We start from the raw sequence: 16,577 nt of genomic DNA, 5'->3' as shown, positions 1-16,577 counted from the left end.
CTTTCCCTGATGCAAGACGACTTCCACTGGAACACACACATGAACACACATGAAGTTGCCTCATACTGAACCAGACCCTTGGTCCATCAAAGTCAGTATTGTCTACTCAGACTGGCAGCGGCTCTCCAGGGTCTCAGGCAGAGGTCTTTCACACCACCTACCTGTCTATTCTCTTCAACTGGAGATGCCGGGGATTGAACCTGGGACCTTCTGCATGCCAAGCAGATGCTTTGCCACTGAGCCACTGCCCCTCCCCGTGGGAGCATAGTTTGTGTCCTTTGTGTCAAGTCTTCTTGTCGTAAGCAACAATGCTGTGGTCAGCATGGATCCAACCCGACATTACTTATTAATTACTGTCACTTACTGTAGAAGTATTAAATTGCTGATAGATATGTGTAGTTTTTAGCTGGTATCTATTAGGACTCCCCTGTGTTTATCAAGTTCATTTATATAAATTTTATTCTTTCTGTAATTAATATTTACTTTAAATACCTACTGGTCGTGGACTGTAATAATAAAGAACCAACTGTCATTCACGTCATTTATGCCTCACTTTTCTCCCACATTGGGACCCGAAGTGTTTTACATTGTTCTCCTCTCCTCCATTTTAGCCTTGCAAACCCCTTGCGAGGTAGGCTAGGCTAACAGGGTGTGATTGGCCCATGTCACCCAGCATATTTCCACATTAGAGTAGGGATTCAAAACTGGGTACCCAAGATCCTAGTCCCACACTATAACCACTACACCACACCGAGTGGATCCTACCACACCAACAAGGAAAGTTTGACACCTTCTGCCAACATAAGCGACTCTTCTTCTAACAGTTGGGAGAAGACTCCAAATTTTGTCCAGTGGAGTGGTGGGATAGGGGTAGGATCCACCTCAATACCCCTCAATGTTTATAGACATTTCCAAGGAATAGACAGTTCCACAACAACAATCATCCCCATCCTCATACACATATACTCACACTAGGGCTGCCAACTTCCATTCGGGGCCTGGAGATCTCCCACAATTACAAGTCATCTTCAGACTACAAAGATCAGCTCCCTTGGAGAAAACAGCTGCTTTGGGTGGTAGACTCAATGGCATTACACTCTGCTGACATCCCTCCCAAAGGCCCCACACTCCCCAGACACCATCCTCAAATCTTCAGAAGTTCCCACCCCAGAGCTGACAGCCCAGACATCGTGGGCCTCTATTGGACCTCCATTTTCTTGCTGATGGAGAAAAGGATAGCTTCGGAGGATAGATTTCATGGCATTATACCCCACTGAGGTCCCTTCCCTCCCCAAACTATGCCTTCTCTGGGTTCCACCCCCAAATCTACAGGAATTTCCCCAGCCAGGGTTGGCAAATCTAACACACACACAGAGAATTTCATGGGCTTCCAGTTACAACCGCTTTTCAACCAAGAGGTGAAAAATGTGAAGACATTTGTCCAATAAATAATGAATCATCCATGGTGTCAAGGTGTTTTTTTACCCCCCACAGAATACAGAAATTTCACCTTCAGCCACTCGCCAAACAGGAAATCATCCAACGAAACTGAAGTGACATGATCCACTACGAAGAAAGCAATTTTTATTTCAAAGCCCTTCCCTTTCGATAGCGCATCCCTTCCCATCATCTGTGCTTTATGAATTCTCTAATCTGCAGCCCATAATATGGGCTTGAAGAGAGTTTAATTGCAGAATAATTCTCCGTCCCCTCCCTTTCCCATCTTTCCAGATGGACCCCAAATGGGTCTTGGCCTCCGCAGTCAAAAGCAAATAGAGGCATGATTTTTGTCGACTTAAAAAAGAAAAGAGAAAAGGTATTAAGACTTTCATAATTTTTTTTAAAGGACCAAGATATTAAACGGCACTTTCCCTGTCTCCTCTTTGTCTCCCTCAACACGTGATCACCGCTTCCACGGTCACCATTAAATCTTAATCTATTCCAGCTCTCCTTCTGGGTCACTGGTTCTATATGTACCATGGTTATTTTTAAATGCTTCCCTTTGGTCATAGGGGAGGGGGGGGAAAGAGCTGTCTCAAGCCAGATGGGCAACTTCACACTTCATTTATCAAACCCAATAGACTTGGCCCCACTTCCCCATTCTCGCTTATTGCGGTTAAACTTCCATACAATTTGGTAATAATTTTCATTATCAGACAGTGACCCTAAAAGACAACAACGTTCTCCCTTTCCCCCTCCCCTCGCATGGCCGGCTTGAAATACGCAGTCCTCTTCTTTGGCTCGCTGACTCTACAGTAGGCTGGAAAATCCTTCCCGCACTTTATTAAGAGAAAGATGACCTTTGACAAGCAGAGGTCAAGAAGGGGTCAGTTCAAAGGGCTCAAGCAGCTCTTTAACAGCTATAACAATCTGTCCGTCAGACCCTATCTCGCAGAATAAACAACCGGCAAGCTCATCGAAAACCTTTGGGTTGTTTCTGTTAACACTCGGAGCAGATTCATCTCCTCCCTGCCTATTTATATCCATCCCACTCTTCCATCAGTAAAGGGTTGTGCATCTGTGCTCAGAGACACTCTGGAAATAATAGACACCACAACTAGAAGCTTCAAACAGCCAACTGACGACACTGGGTGGATGGATTGTCTCTGTATCCACATGGGCATGCCACTAAAGTACTTCTGAGTTCCTTTCCCCAGAATGCCTTTGTGCTACCAGCACAGAAGGAAGATCCGGGGTAGAGTAGTCCTCAATCGCGGTCGTCTTGAATCCTGGGTAGTGTCCAGGACCGAAGCCACCACAAAACATTGCAAAAACCAAAGTTGGTTTCACATAGGGTTTCCAGGTCCCTTTTCACAACCAGCGGGAGGTTTTTGGGGTGGAGCCTGAAGAGGGCAGGGTTTCAGGAGGGGAGGGACTTCAATGCCATAGAGCCCAATTGCAAAAGCGGCCATTTTCTCCAGGTGAACTGATGTCTATCGGCTGGAGATCAGTTGTAATAGCAGGAGATCTCCAGCTAGTACCTGGTAGTTGGCAACCCTAGTTTCACACAATTAACGATAACATATTATTTTAAGTGATAATCAAACACATAAAATGGCAATGTTTTGCAAAGATTTAATTTATGCAGGAGATGAAAAGTAGGTCCGAGCGAATATTCCCTGTTTCCTTTCTCCTTGCATTTGTGGTGTATTTTTGTTAAAAAGTTTTTGTCCGCTTCTTTGATTCATTTCCAGCGCATACCTTTGCTGTGTGGTTTTTATATGCAATATATGTATCCTTTTTAATGTACACAATTTGTGCAATGTACAACAAGTGTATCATAATGATTTATTGAAGCACAGGTGTTGAAGAGAGCATCCATTTTACAAGACAAAATTCAGTGCAAGGAAAGAAAAAAATGGTGCAAAACATAAAGAACGACAGGCCTGATTTGCCCACAACGGAATCAAAATTAGACAGCAATTTGGGGGTTGAAACAGCCAGGAAGAAAAATCTGAAATCATCTCTACTTAAAAGCTATTTTTGAATTATGGAATTACCTTAACCCAAATCAGACCATCAGTTTCTCTAGTCTAATCTAAACTATCCTGACTGGTAAAATCTCTGTAAGGTCTTGGGCAGAAGTTCTTCACAGCCATATAGGGTTGCCAGGTCTCCCCTCTCCTCCAGCAGGAGACTTTTGGGGCGGGGATTGGGGTTGTGCGGCCGCAAGTGACACAATCTTGTCACTTCCTGTTTACTTCAAGAAGCGCCACAGCGCAACAGGACGACTTACCACTCAAATCCCCCTTGTTGTTCTCTAAGGACTTTTGGTCCTGCAGACCAAGAGGGCTACCCTTTGAAACTATCTTGTTAAGAAAGTTACTGTGGCCAACTCTGTAGAACTGATGTAAGAATTACAATACATTGAACACTACAAGTGCTCCGAAATGCTAAATATTATTATGCAAAATCGAGTAAATATGCACAGTTTTACTGGGCGTGGCAAGATGTTAAAGTGAAGGCCTCTGAAGTCATAGTCCTGAACCCCTGAGAACGTTACTGAACCACTTTCCGGCTTCTGAGATTTCTATAAGCGTTGTCCACCATGAGGGCTGGCATCTTAGCACTTGAAACAAAAGCACAGATCCCCAGGGAGCTGAGTTCAGCACTCACTACCACATTTCGTGGTTTTTATTGCTCCCCTTCACAGAATGGTGACACAATCCTACTGATAGTCCATAGGTCTGCTGTTGTCCTTCCTTTGTCCATGTGACATGAAAGACCAACTGAGATCAGCACCAGCCATTCGGGTCCTGCAACGTTAGGATGCTCCAGGAACAAAGGGACCTAACTTTATATTTATGCAGGTGTCTCTGTGGAGCAATTGATTAGCACGTTTGGCTGTTAACCGAAAGGTTGGTGGTTTGAGCCCACCCAGGGACAAAGACGATGTTTGGGGAAGAGCCACAGCTCCATGGTACAGCATCTGCTTGGTACGCAGAAGGTCCCGGTTCAAGCCCCAGCATCTCCAGTGAAAGGGACTAGGCAAGTAGGTGATGTGAAAGACCTCTGCCTGAGACCCTGGAAAGCTGCTGCCAGTCTGAGTAGGGTCTGTTTCAGTATAAGGCAGCTTCACATGTTCATTTATATCAAAGGACACATTCCAACCTACCGGATTTGCACTGAGGCAAAACCACAGGAAGCTGCTATACGTGCCCCGACATTTACATAAAGCGCCTATTTCCCCCCCTCTGGCTGCTCTCTCTCTCTCTCTCTCCCCCATCTACTTGACCTAAATTTCTCAAAGTTGCATTGTTCATAATATGTCTTCTCTAATGTGCAGTGTAAGGTAATTAGAGTCATCTGTATTTAACTTCCAGAGAGAGGAGGGGGGAGGGAAATCTATTATCTAATCTGGCTGATCCCCTGATAGCGTGCTGAAAGTAAAAATACTATAACCTATTGCCTGCCCTTTGACAAGCGCTAATTATTTCCTGTCGAAGCACATTTTTCTCATGTAATGCCAAAGTACACAATAGGCTGATCTCTAAAACACAGGCATGCTCCGCCAGGGCCGCGGAGGATGTTTTATAACTTTCACCACCGTGCACACTCCCCGGCTACTATCGCCAGGGCCTGGTTCCAGGCATCTCGCCGTACCTTTGATGAGGCAAAAAATGCCGCTGATGGTAACAGCCTGTTTATGTGGATAGCCTCGATGGGACTCTTTAAGATAAGTCAGCTTGATGAGAAACATCAAATGGATACTGGGTCGGGAGGGAGGGGGCAGAAGAACCCGATTTGCAGGGGGGCACCGTCTTTTCTGAGCTTTCAAGACTCCGTACTCTTGAAACTTTCTTTCAGGTGTTTAGTTTTAATGAGGTCTGCTCTTTGTCTCCCACTAACATCCACCCCCCTCCAATCCTCCCCCCCATGCCCCAATGACTGCAAAGTACTTAACGTGTTTTTTTCCTTCGAGGCTAAATTATGTCTCCTGGCTCCAGCTTCTGATTAAATGGTTCGTTGTAAGGGGGAAAAGCCAGAAATTGTGTAACCAGATTCTCTGTAAAAAGAGAGCTCCCCGTGCCCGCCGTACCCCCCACCCCACCCCGTCCCCTCCTGCTGCTGCCGTGGTGATTATTTGTTCTGCTAAAATCGATCCCCTCCATGAATTATGTCTGTTATGTTTTCTTGTTAAATCGGCTACTTTATATTTGTTTCGTTTGTTCCTCTTTTCGACTTCTGAGCAGAGGGCGCTGGGCCCGAACGAAGAGCAGAAGGCTTTGGAATGGAAAGGGCTACCAAAAAAAAATCTAACACCTCAGACCGGTGAATGGAACACGCTAAGTGGAAACAGGTTGCCCGAGAGGGACCCAATTATCAAGTGCACACAACCTACATCCAGCAACCCACATGGAATGCAACGCATTAAGCTATTTTTCCCCCGCCATCGAGTCACAGCTGACTTATGGCAACCCAGTAGGGTTCTCAAGGCAAGAGACTTTTGGAAGTGGTTTGCCATTGCATGCCTCCACAGGCTGAGTGTATGTGAGATTGGCCCAAGGACACCCAGAAGCTTCCATGGCATGAGCAGGGATTTGAACCTGGGTTTCCCAGGTCCTAGTGTGACGCCTTAACCACTATACCATGCTGGCTCTCCCTTAAGCTATTGCTTCCAATTAATTTTTTTAATTTCATTTCTACTCCCCCTTTCTCCCCAGTGGGTTTGAACCCCTACTCTGCCACAGAAGCTAGCTGGGTGACCTCAGACCAGTCACACACTCTCAACCTTGACTACCTCACAGGGTTGTTGTGTGGACAAAATGGAGAATAAATAATGATATAGAAGAAAAAGAAGAGTTGGTTTTTATATGCTAATTTTCTCTACCTTTTTTAAGGAGAATCGAACCGGCTTACAATCTCCTTCCCTTCCTCTCCCCACAACAGACACCTTGTGAGATAGGTGAGGCTGAGAGAACTCAAAGAGAACTGTGACTAGATCAAGGTAACCCAGCTGGCTTCATGTGTAGGAGTGGGGAAACCAACCCAGTTAACCAGATCAGAGTCCGTTGCTTATGTGGACGAGCAGGGAATCAAACCCGGTTCACCAGATTAGAGTCCATTGCTCTTAACCACTACACCACGCTGGCTAAATTCTGGGGGCCTAGGTTGACTGGGAGCCCAGGGAGCCAAACCAAATCCTTGCGAAGGGGAATGCGAAGCTACATCCCAGCCAGAAAAGTGAAGGGAGAAGAGCACGCCAGGGAAAATTTACATCCTTGCACAACATGCTGTGAGTAACAGCTAGTTTTGCAAGAGGTTGCTATTTGCTTTGAAATTTTATTCCAATGAAACCTCCTCACTGTAATTTAAGGGATTAAGTAATTTTAAACGTACAACAATACTTACATTTAGGTTTCTGCTGACACTGTCTCCACAGTGTATCCAACCCCCCACTACCACAGCCACATTTCTGGCCACAGACTTGCGATCACTATGAGACGAAGCCCTGTGCCAGGACTGTACCATCTCTAACTGAAGGGGAGGAGACTCACACAGTGGAATACTCCTTCACAGAAAACAAACAACCCTTCCTGCACATTGAAAATCAGTGTGCCAGGAAGAAGGCTAGTCTAGGCTACCTGGACAGTTTTCTCTATTTAAACATTTCATTTTTTAAAAATGCACTCCACCCGCACCTGTGAAAGTAGGGCCCTGGACAAAGGTTTACCACCTCAATTAAAAAGAAGAAGAAGAAGAAGTAGAAGAAGAAGAAGAAGAAGAAGAAGAAGAAGAAGAAGAAGAAGAAGAGGAGGAAGAGGAGGAGGAGGAGGAGGAGGAGGAGGAGGAAAGGGAAGAAGAAGAAGAGGAAGGGGAAGAGGAAGAAGCAGAGGAAGAAGCAGAAGCGTTGGTTTTTATATGCCGACTTTCTCTACCACTTAAGACTCAAACCAGCTTACAATCACCTTACCTTCCCCACAACAGACACCCTGTGAGTAGGTGAGGTTGAGAGAGCTCTAACACAGCTGTAACTTGCCCAAGGTCACCCAGCTGGCTTCATGAGTAGGCATGGGGAAACAAATCCAGTTCACCAGATCAGCCCCCACCGCTCAGGTTGAGGAGTGGGGAATCAAACCCTGTTCTCCAGATCAGAGTCCTCCGCTCCAAACCACCGCTCTTAACTACTACACCACACTGGCTCACAGGTTTGGTGGGTGCGTTCTAAAATGCAAGCATTTTGCAAAATGATCCATCCTAATACTTGAAAATAACTAAGAGCCAGTGAAATTTCGATTGGTTATATACATGGCAGATACAGGTGTATGTCCATTAATTTTTTTTTTAAAAAAAAACTGTCCCGAGTCGGGGCCAGAGGGGGCCGCCTCGAGACTCCAGGGATGCCTCCAACGCCCCACAGACGCCAACGAGAAGGCCCCTAAGGGAACCTCACACCCGGGGACACAGCCACCCCCCCCCAACCCTGACCTTCGCTCTTACCTTCCCCCCTCAGGCTCGGAGGAGCGGGCTGTCGGCCCGAGAGGACCTCAGACGGCGGCGGGCGGAAGCGGCGCGGCGCGGCAGTTGGGGATGGCCCAGCGGGGCGGCGGTGGTTACCCGGGACGGCCTCCACGGCCCGACGCCCGGCTAAGCGAGGGACGGGCGCGCCCAGGGAGGGGGCATGGAGACCGGATGGGGCGGGGAGGGTTGAAGGAAGCCCTCCCCCCCCCGTGATATAGCCTCGGGGAGGCGGGGCTAAAGGGGCGGTAGGGATTTAAGGAGCCTGTGAGGCGGAAGCCAGGGAGGAGCCGGCCAGCGTCTACCCTAGTGCCTGTGCTCCGTGGGAGAGGACGCTGGCTTCTTCCGAGGGGGAAGACAGCTGCGAATCCCCCTCGGAATGGTCTGAGGCTGAGGAAGCCCCGCAGGACTCCATCCCGACACCGACCCCGGGGGTGGGGGCGGAGCACAAGCCCCGGCGGGGAGCCTGACAAAAACCTAGTTCAGAATCTAACAATGGCCAATCACTCAAGTCTTTGCACAAATGTGAGAGAATTCTAAACTCCCAGCAGAATTTTCTTATACAGTCTGGGGCTGTATAAGCAAATGATTGTGAGAGGTTAGGACTGAACAACGGAGCCACACAAAGGTTCTGTTTATCAAGGAGGGGTTGCTGATAATTTGGAAGGGTATTCACTACACTGGGAGGCAGAAATGGTGATTTCCCCCCTTCCTGTGGCAGGTCTTAGAGCCTCTACTCTTGGTCCTCCTGCCCCCGCCCCCCATGAGCAGCATTGGTTGAAGGCAGATGAGTCACACTTTTCATCAGGATCCAAGCCTCCTTCCCTGGAGGTTTTTAAGAAGAGGTTAGATGGCCATCTGTCAGCAATGCAGATTCTATGACCTTAAGCAGATGATGAGAGGCGGGGCATCTGGGCATGGAGTAGGGGTCACTGGGGGTGTGGGGGAAAGGTAGTTGTTAATTTCCTGCATTGTGCAGGGGGTTGGATTAGATGAGCCTGGTGGTCCCTTCCAACTCTATGATTCTATGTATGTATGTAGGAGCCCCGTGGCACGGAGTGGTAACCTGCAGTACTGCAGTCAAAAGCTCTACTCATGTCCTGAGTTCGATCCCGACAGAAGTCAGCTTCAGGTAGCCGGCTCAAGGTTTACTCAGCCTTCCATTCTTCCAAGGTCAGTAAAATGAGTATCCACCTTGCTGGGGGTAAAGTGTAGATGACTGGGGAAGGCAATGGCAAAGAACCCCATACACGAAGTCTGCCTATTAACATCGGGATGACATCACCCCATGGGTCAGTAATGACCCGGTGCTTGCACAGGGGACTACCTTTATGTATTTATGTATGTATGTACGTGTGCAGCAATACTGTAACAAATAAGTTATTTCAATAGCAAATTATATTATCCAGCAAGATGGTGAGAGGGGAAGGAATAGGTATTTACAATTAATCTTCCTTGAAATTAAAATAATGCGGTAAAGACAAAATGCACTCATGAAGGGAGGCAGAAACAACACTTGCAGTTGTTGTTGTATTTGTCTATCTGGTTTCTGGGCATGTGGAATACTCCAGCATGCATATACGTACTCTGGTATATATATGCATTTTTCTTGAAGGGATAGCTGGCCCCACAATGACTCCCATTGGCTTACCTTGCCTGCCATTCCTTGCGAAGTTCGTGCCGTCGGATAAGAAGGGGCAAGATGCAGTCAATCCTTTGGTTTCTTTGTTCGTCCATCTGTTCTTCTTTTCTGATTTCACAGAGCAGGAGGCTTGTCTTGGGGGTTGAGGAGAGAAAACACCGTAAATATTATCATCCCCAAAAGAGGAAACAAAGCATAAAATTAATTAAAAAGCCCATAAGCAAATGCGGACAGTAAATCAATGCCCCCCCTTTTTATTACATCTCCACTGCTTGCAAATCAATACAGTAAATGATGGTCAAAAATGGCCACAATATATTTGGAATTCAACCAAAATGGATATAAAATGCAGTAAACCTTAAATCTCCATTGCCCTAACACACACAATGGGCTGGGCATTTTTGCCAACCAGAATACCCCCTTTTTTTCTTTCTTGCTTTGGTAACTTATTGTCACCAACCATGTCTGAACACAGCTTGTTGCCCACCCCCCACCCCCCAAAAAAGATTGCAAATAAGTATTTTTGGCTTTCCATATATTGCTTCTGAGGCGAACTGTGGTTCTCTATAAAGCATCCTTGTACAGAAATTTTCTTCTTCTACAACTTCCTTCTTTTTCTTTCCCTTTCAATAAAATGAATAATTCATCTGCATATCAGAACTGAAATGGTGAGGGACTACATTTTAATATATTTATTTGGAAAATGCAGGGATAACCTTCTAAATCAAAATTAGAGTCTTCTGAATACCATTTCAGCAGACCTTTCGAAGTTTTTTTGGTGGGGGGGGCATGATGTATACATGTAGGGAATCAGAACTGCAGCAGCAAACTCGGGGATGCATGTCTTGAACGTGCACGCCTAGGATTATCTTTGCATGATTGGGAAGAACAGGTTGTATACAGAGGCATTACAAGTTGGTCTTCTACACTGTCATCCCACCATTCTCCCAAGGAGCTCACCTGTTCGGAAGAGCTACCGGATTGGTAGACTGGGTTGAGATCGAGTGACTGGCCTGAAGTCACTCACTGAGCGTAACAACAAAATGGAGATTTGAACCTCGGCATTCTTTGACCAACCGCCAGGACCACACAAGCCTTTACCCCCCTCCCTCCCACCTCATCCACTGCTCATGTTTATTTGTTCTTCCTCACTTGAGATACCAACAAGTCCACCAAAAGCGTGAACACATGAACACATGAAGCTGCCTTATACTGAATCAGACTCTTGGTTCATCAAGGTCAGTATTGTCTATTCAGACCGGCAATGGCTCTCCAGGGTCTCAGGCAGGGGTCTTTCACATCACCTATTTGCCTAGTCCCTTTAACTGGAGATGCAGGGGATTGAATCTGGGACCTTCTGTGTGCCAAGATGCTCTACTACTGAGCCACAGCTCCTCCCCTAAGTGACAACATTAAGACTTCTAGACTTTGCCACCAGCTATGGCATCTTAAAGAGAGCCACTGTTCCACTAAAATGGTGGCATCTCAAACAGCCTTCAGCCCTTGCACCACAGTACAATGGGGTCAGTTGGAAGAAGCTCTCTTCTTAGGAGCTCTCCAGACCATACCTGACCATCTGCCCCACCCATCTTTTTCTTAGCCAACTCTAGAATGGACCTCTACTTTCCCTGCTCTGTGTCTTTTTATGTTTTGTCTGCCCCCCACACCAATGATCATTGTCTGACCAAGATAGGACAACAAAGCTCATCCAGTCCTTGTAGAACTTGATGAATGGGTGCTCTGATACCAAGATCATACGGAGACCATTGGGGCCCACTGGTCCCATGCCATGCATATGACTACAAGCTGGTTCTGGATGAGAGCTTTCAGATCACCTCTCTGAGCATGTTCAAAGCATGTGCCATGTACTGATGTAAGGGGACATTTCTCCAGGATCAAAGGAGCATGCCTATTATCTTAGGTGCTGTGGAACAAAGGCAGGACAATGCTGCTGCAGTCATCTTGTTTGTGGGCTTCCTAGAGGCACCTGGTTGGCCACTGTGTGAAAAGACTGCTGGACTTGATGGGCCTTGGTCTGATCCAGCAGGGCTTTTCTTATGTTCTTACGAATCAACTCAGCGCTCTACAGGGGGTGGGAATAATCAAATCACATTCAGATAGTAACCATGAAATGGTGTTCTTGGACAGGATGAAAAAAGAATGTTTCTGCCCTATCCAATCTGTGGGTGGCTAAGCCCCACAGACACCAATGAGGTACCCACTGAAACAGTGGGCAGGACTGCAACCTAAACACATAAGCACCATGTATTACCCACATCCACCATATTTTACGAGCCTGCATTAAATAAAGGGTTAGAAGGTGAAAGGATGCACCTTGACAGTCGGAGGTCAAGGGTTTAAGAAGATGTTATCAACTGAGAAAGCCATTTCCTCAAATCAACACTGATAGTAATGAAGAAAGAAGCTCTCTTGGCCCCAACCCTGATCCTAGAAGATGGGAAAATCTTCTTTTGAACAGGGCCGTATGTCCTATCAAAGAAAGGTCAACTCTGGGTGCTTCACTCATTTAATGATCTTTAATGACAGATAATTGTCCCTCATTTTACCCATTGCTGAGTGAAGTCTTCAGTTCTGTAAACTTTAGTTTGGGGGTCTCCTCTTCCTCCCCAATATGTGCTTGGGATGTGGGGTCAACCTGGGATGCGAGGTCAACAGAACAAATAAACAGAGCATGCAGGCCTGCCTTATCTCATCAGTCTTTCAGCAGGATAATTTTTTGAGGGTGCTAATGTTTAAGGAAGCTATCTTTCCTGTGCTCCCTGTCCTGGCAAAAACACATCCTAGACAGGCCCAAACAGAGAGATAACAAATCACAGGTTGATATCAGGCATTCACAAACTGTTTTCTTGGGTTAGCTAGGATCATCAATAACTTCGCACCCTGACAAAGCTCCCAGCCCTTGTTGAGGCCACTTCTGAACCTTCGGGACCGCCCCACAGTTTCCTTGGGGTTGCAACTGTTAGTGTTGCAGAAAACAAATAATCCTCATGGCTGGAGCGAAACTGGTATATGGGACAGTTCCATTCCAGGGGCCCACTTTATTTTGTCAACAAATGAGGTTTTCACCAGGCGATCTAATGTACTTGTTAGTCTTTCCAAAGAGATTAGCAAGATAAACCTCTGAGCCCCTGCTAAGCTCTTCCCACTTCAAGGAAAGCTGGCTAATGGCCGATAATCAATTGCAAACAGAAGGAGGGAGAAAAACAGGCCTCATTGTATTTTCAAGCATCAAGGCCTACCTAGTCCAACTCCTGATAATTAGACTGGCTGTTATTTTTCATTTCTCTATGAATAACAATGGAACTGCCCGTATTTGTTGGGCATATCAATGGTTTAATTCCTTTATGCAACCTATACTCAGTTTATGCATGTGATGTGGGTCAATTACACATGTATGCATAGTGCTGATTTATTAATGCAAAAATAAAAGTTGAAAAATACTTAGGTTTAGGTGAAGCATTTGACACAGGGAAAAGGAAAACGACACAAAAGTAAAATCACGCGGTTTCTATTCGTGCAAAGGAAGTTTCGTACAATCGAAACAGGTTTCCAAGTTGAATCTGCAGGGGTGTTAAATTCAGGAGCACTGTGCCTACAACCCCTCTACCTCCCACCATTACTCAAGAAGAGGTGTCGCTAAAACGTCAGCTTCCAATGCTTCAGAGAGTAGGCAACTGATTCTATAACTCGATTAATTATCGATCACCGCACACTATTTATACAAATGACATGCAGTTTATAAATATACCAACAAGCGTCAGAAGAAAGTGTCAGAAGACCATTGCCATAAAGGAATAAATAATATACACACAAACATACACATACATGTGAACTGATGGTATTCTAGTATAGAGGGGCACTAAAAAGTTGTTTTTTTTTCCAAACGAGAAATAAAATCTAAATGGGTGTTGATTAGGAGTACATCACAGCCAAATATTAAGGGTACTTTGCATACCCTGCAACCATTAATGGTACGTTTTCACACACACACTTTACACAATATATTAAGGCACCTCATTGGCAGTGGGATGACTAGAGTCGCCAGCATGTTCTAAGTTATCACCCAGCAATTTGGACTTATTATTCCCACGCCCCATTCTCGATATCGCGGTTTCCCCCAACAACTTCTGCAGGGTTGGTTCACGTGATGTTGAAAATTGGCCGCACGGTTGCGAAAGAAAGTAAAGGGAAGAGGGGAAGGGGATCATGAGGACCAAAGGGAGGGGGGAGAAATTGTTTATAGAAGCCAGCTGCTCAGACACTGGCGCCAGGAGCTCCTCGTCCTGCTATTTTACGCCTACGATCCCTCTACCCCCTCCACCCTTTCGCCCTAGCACAGGTAGAACTAAAACGGTCGACTTCCAATGCTTCGGAGAGCACTCGACTGATTCCGCAACATGATTAATTGCCGAAGACATGGCTGACCATATGGAACAGAGAACGCATCAAGTAATTCATACTTCTGTATATGATCATTTTGGCCCCTGTTGTTTTTAGTGTACAGGAAAAGAGCTAGTATAGCACAGACCTGGTGTCTTGCCCTTGACAGCCCATTAAGAAATCTCAAAGCACCTAGTTGAAGTTATGCTGTTGGCTTTTCAATAGCAGCCCAATAAAACAGGAGCAAAGCTTTTCCAGCGAGTCTTAAATCTTTCACATATAGTACATTAACCACCGCTGCTAAAAAACAACTGGTTTCTTATGATAGGAAATGGGATTTGATTTCTAGCCTCTGCATACTTACCAAAAGCCTTTTTCTGACCTTTGGAAGGTTTACAAAATTGTTGCGTATCCTCCCCCCCTTACAATCTTCCAAGTTTCTTGCTGTGGTGAGCTTAATAGACTTGTTTAAGGGTCGGTACATTCTACACTTGCAGGTTGCTTTAAGCGGCCGGTACAATGAAAACAGACTCAAGGGAACTGAGAGGTAAGAGATTATTATTAAGTGCTTTCTCCCTCAGAGTAATAGAAATCACTACGACAGTTAAAAACCTCAGCTACCTTTAAAAAAAAACCTATAAAGCAAACAAGACAGAGAGGCAGAGGAGGAAAAAATCTGAATGAAATATTCTAAACGCATGCTTGCTTTTATCAAGTTGGGGATGAATCATCAGATTTTATCAGAGAAAGATAACTAGTCTGTTTCTTTTAACTCACAGAATCATTCTTTTTCATTGTGCAAACAAACAAAAACCAGTGATCTGGAGTGGGGGGGGGGCGTCAAATAGACCTCAATTAAGTTAGAGCTAGAAAACAAATAATGAGATTTGTCTATATAATATATACATATATGAAACTGTATTGAGAATGAATGATAGTAACACAGGGTTCCAACAACAGAGGGATAGTTTCTGGGTCACTGACCCCAACGATAATTTCTATGAGGCCCTCATCAAAACCTTTCATGCACATTCCCCTTCAATTTAAAAATAATAATAATAATCCTGAAGTCATATATATGGGTTGTTATTTTTTAAAACGAAGCAGCCCTTTGTGACATCAAACAAGGAAATTCATCATTTAGTGAACCCCTAGCATACCTGGCATGAGCATTCATTCATAGAGTTTGGGGTCTAGATGACTGAAATACAACAGAACGATCATCCTATTTATTATAGGATAATACACACAGTAGTAAGTGGCAGAGGGGGGGGAAGTTGTACATTTGTTTGTATTCCTTTGGGGCCATTCCTTACCCCACCCTCATGCACAAGGTGGATATTATTAAGAAAGTGAAAATAAATCAGCTTTTATAACTAAAACAAATCTGTTTCTATTTTTAAAAAAATCTACGGCGAACATCTCTTTAGACAGTTCATAGAGAAAGAATACTGTATCCTTTTCCAGCCACTTAAATATGACAGTGTTTAAAAACACTCACACACATTTAATCTGCCTCCCAAAAAAACTTCTTCTGGCAGTGTTTGACACTTTCTGGCAGAAACATTATTGCTGGCACTTTCCATTGGAAAATGTTTACTTAGGAGATTTTTTTTTATAGCTAAAAAAAATACATGTCCGTATTACTCTCGCTGTCTGAGGAATTATATGGTGGGAAGTCCCCTTCTCTGGAAGGGAGGAGAGAGGTTTCCTAGGCTGTTGAGTTACACAACCAATACAGCAGTCCAAGTTAATGGGTAAGTCCATAAATATTCCTTTCTCTCCAGTGGAAAAGTTGGCTTATTCAGGCTATATATTTGGAGAAGGAATGGAGAAATAAATATCAAGCTCATGATGTTCCGCTTAATGTGGAAACAAGTTCTTCTTAATTCCACAGGACCTCGCATTAAGTAAATTATATTCAGAATATTTATTTATCGAAAACATTTGCACTCTTGTTTTTGCTCCCAATGCAGATATGAAGATGTCTTGGACCAGGTGAGACCATCTATCATATATTCTGACTGGCTATGGCTCTCCAGGGTCTCAAGCTGAACAAGGGTCTTTCCTCAACACCTGCTACCTGAGAGATGCCAGGGATTGAACCTGGGAACTTCTGTGTGCAAAGCCTGAGTTCTGCTTCCCATGTACCTATGAAGTTGCTTTATACTGAATCAGCCCATTGGTCCATCAAGGTAAATATTGTCTACTCAAACTGGCAGCAGCTCTCCAGAGTGTCAGGCAGATGTCTTTCACATGAGAGCCAACGTGGTATAGTGGTTAAGAGCAGCGGACTCTATTCTGGAGCAACGGGTTTGATTCCCCACTCCTCTACATGAAGCCTGCTGGGTGACCTTGGTCTAGTCGTGGTTCTCCCAGAACTCTCTCAGCCCCACCTAACTCACAATGTGTTTGTTGTGAGGAGGGGAAGGGGAGGTGATTTGTAAGCTGCTTTGAGACTCCTTAAAGGTAGAGAAGAGCAGGGTATAAAAACCAACTTCTTCTCCTGCCTGATCCTTTTAACGGGAGATGCTGGGGATCGAAACTGGGTCCTTCTACATGCAAAACCGATGCT

General features: G+C 45.2%; 1 protein-coding gene across 1 annotated transcript in view; it reads right to left on the bottom strand.

Moving 5' to 3' along the window:
• The window catches only part of FTO (FTO alpha-ketoglutarate dependent dioxygenase), a 265,813-nt gene that overhangs the window by 132,444 nt on the left and 116,792 nt on the right, over positions 1–16,577 (bottom strand). Inside the window, exon 7 of the mRNA XM_056862878.1 lies at positions 9,611–9,735. Coding sequence (XP_056718856.1) covers positions 9,611–9,735 — 125 coding nt within the window. The remainder of the gene's footprint in view (positions 1–9,610; positions 9,736–16,577) is intronic.

The sequence above is a fragment of the Euleptes europaea genome, chromosome 17 (genome assembly GCF_029931775.1).
Source record: "Euleptes europaea isolate rEulEur1 chromosome 17, rEulEur1.hap1, whole genome shotgun sequence".
In the NCBI taxonomy this organism is placed as follows: Eukaryota; Metazoa; Chordata; class Lepidosauria; order Squamata; family Sphaerodactylidae; genus Euleptes; species Euleptes europaea.
This window is presented reverse-complemented; position numbering and strand designations above follow the sequence as displayed.